Source organism: Capsicum annuum, unplaced genomic scaffold, assembly GCF_002878395.1.
Source record: "Capsicum annuum cultivar UCD-10X-F1 unplaced genomic scaffold, UCD10Xv1.1 ctg81566, whole genome shotgun sequence".
Lineage (NCBI taxonomy): Eukaryota > Viridiplantae > Streptophyta > Magnoliopsida > Solanales > Solanaceae > Capsicum > Capsicum annuum.
The window spans coordinates 1-826 of NW_025892295.1; the positions used below are offsets into that span (position 1 = coordinate 1).

Genomic DNA, 826 nt, shown 5'->3' on the forward strand with positions numbered 1-826 from the left:
GAATTCGGTACTCACTTTTTACCTTTTGAGAATGTTTGTCAAGAACAACTTGAATTGATTGACGATGATTTGACAAATCTAGCATCTTATTGTAATATTTGTGGTGAACACTATTAACTTTACCGACATGTAAACGAAATCTTTCAAGAACCTTATTCCAGCCCCTAAAACCCTTTGAAGCATAAAAATCACCCGTAATCTCATGAACAAATTCATTTTTAAGCAAATAACAACAAAGACAATATGCGACATTTTTCTCCACACTATACTCCAACCAAGTTGAATGTGAACCTTTAAACCAACTTGAAGCAAATTGACGCATTCTACCTCCTATTTCACTTGAAGGATATGGTTTTAAGATAGGTTGACAATGCCCTTTTTCAACATAATATTTCCTTACTTCATCTCGTATTCGAGGATCATAATCAGAAATAGATCTTCTTTCTCCCGGATCGGCTTTAAGTGAACTCAAATCGAGGTCAGTTATAAGACAAAAACGTTTGATATTGACATTACTAGAACTATATTGAGAATCATTAACCTTCGTGAAAAAATTCTCCATCTCAATTCTCAAAATTAGAACACTTTCTCCTAAATCAAGATAATTTCAAATTTAAATTTCTAGGCTCAAGAAAGAGAAACAAAATAATTTTCAAAATAACTTACAAAGAGAGCAAGCAACAAACAGAGAGAGAGAGCAAGCAGCAGCTGCAGCACACCTCAAGAAAAAGAGAGCGATTTTTGATTTGGTCCTTTGGAAATAGGGTTTTTATTTTAATTTTAATGAAAGATATTTGATTATACCTTTTAAACAATCAAATTAAAA

At 32.2% G+C, this 826-nt stretch overlaps 1 protein-coding gene across 1 annotated transcript; it reads right to left on the minus strand.

The window, feature by feature from the left end:
- Positions 1-22: 22 nt before the first annotated feature.
- Positions 23-562, minus strand: LOC124895365 (the record flags this gene model as incomplete). The annotated part of the gene is made up of 1 exon (XM_047405802.1): positions 23-562. A coding segment is annotated over exon 1 (540 nt), but the record flags the coding sequence as incomplete, so codon positions are not given.
- Positions 563-826: the final 264 nt, after the last annotated feature.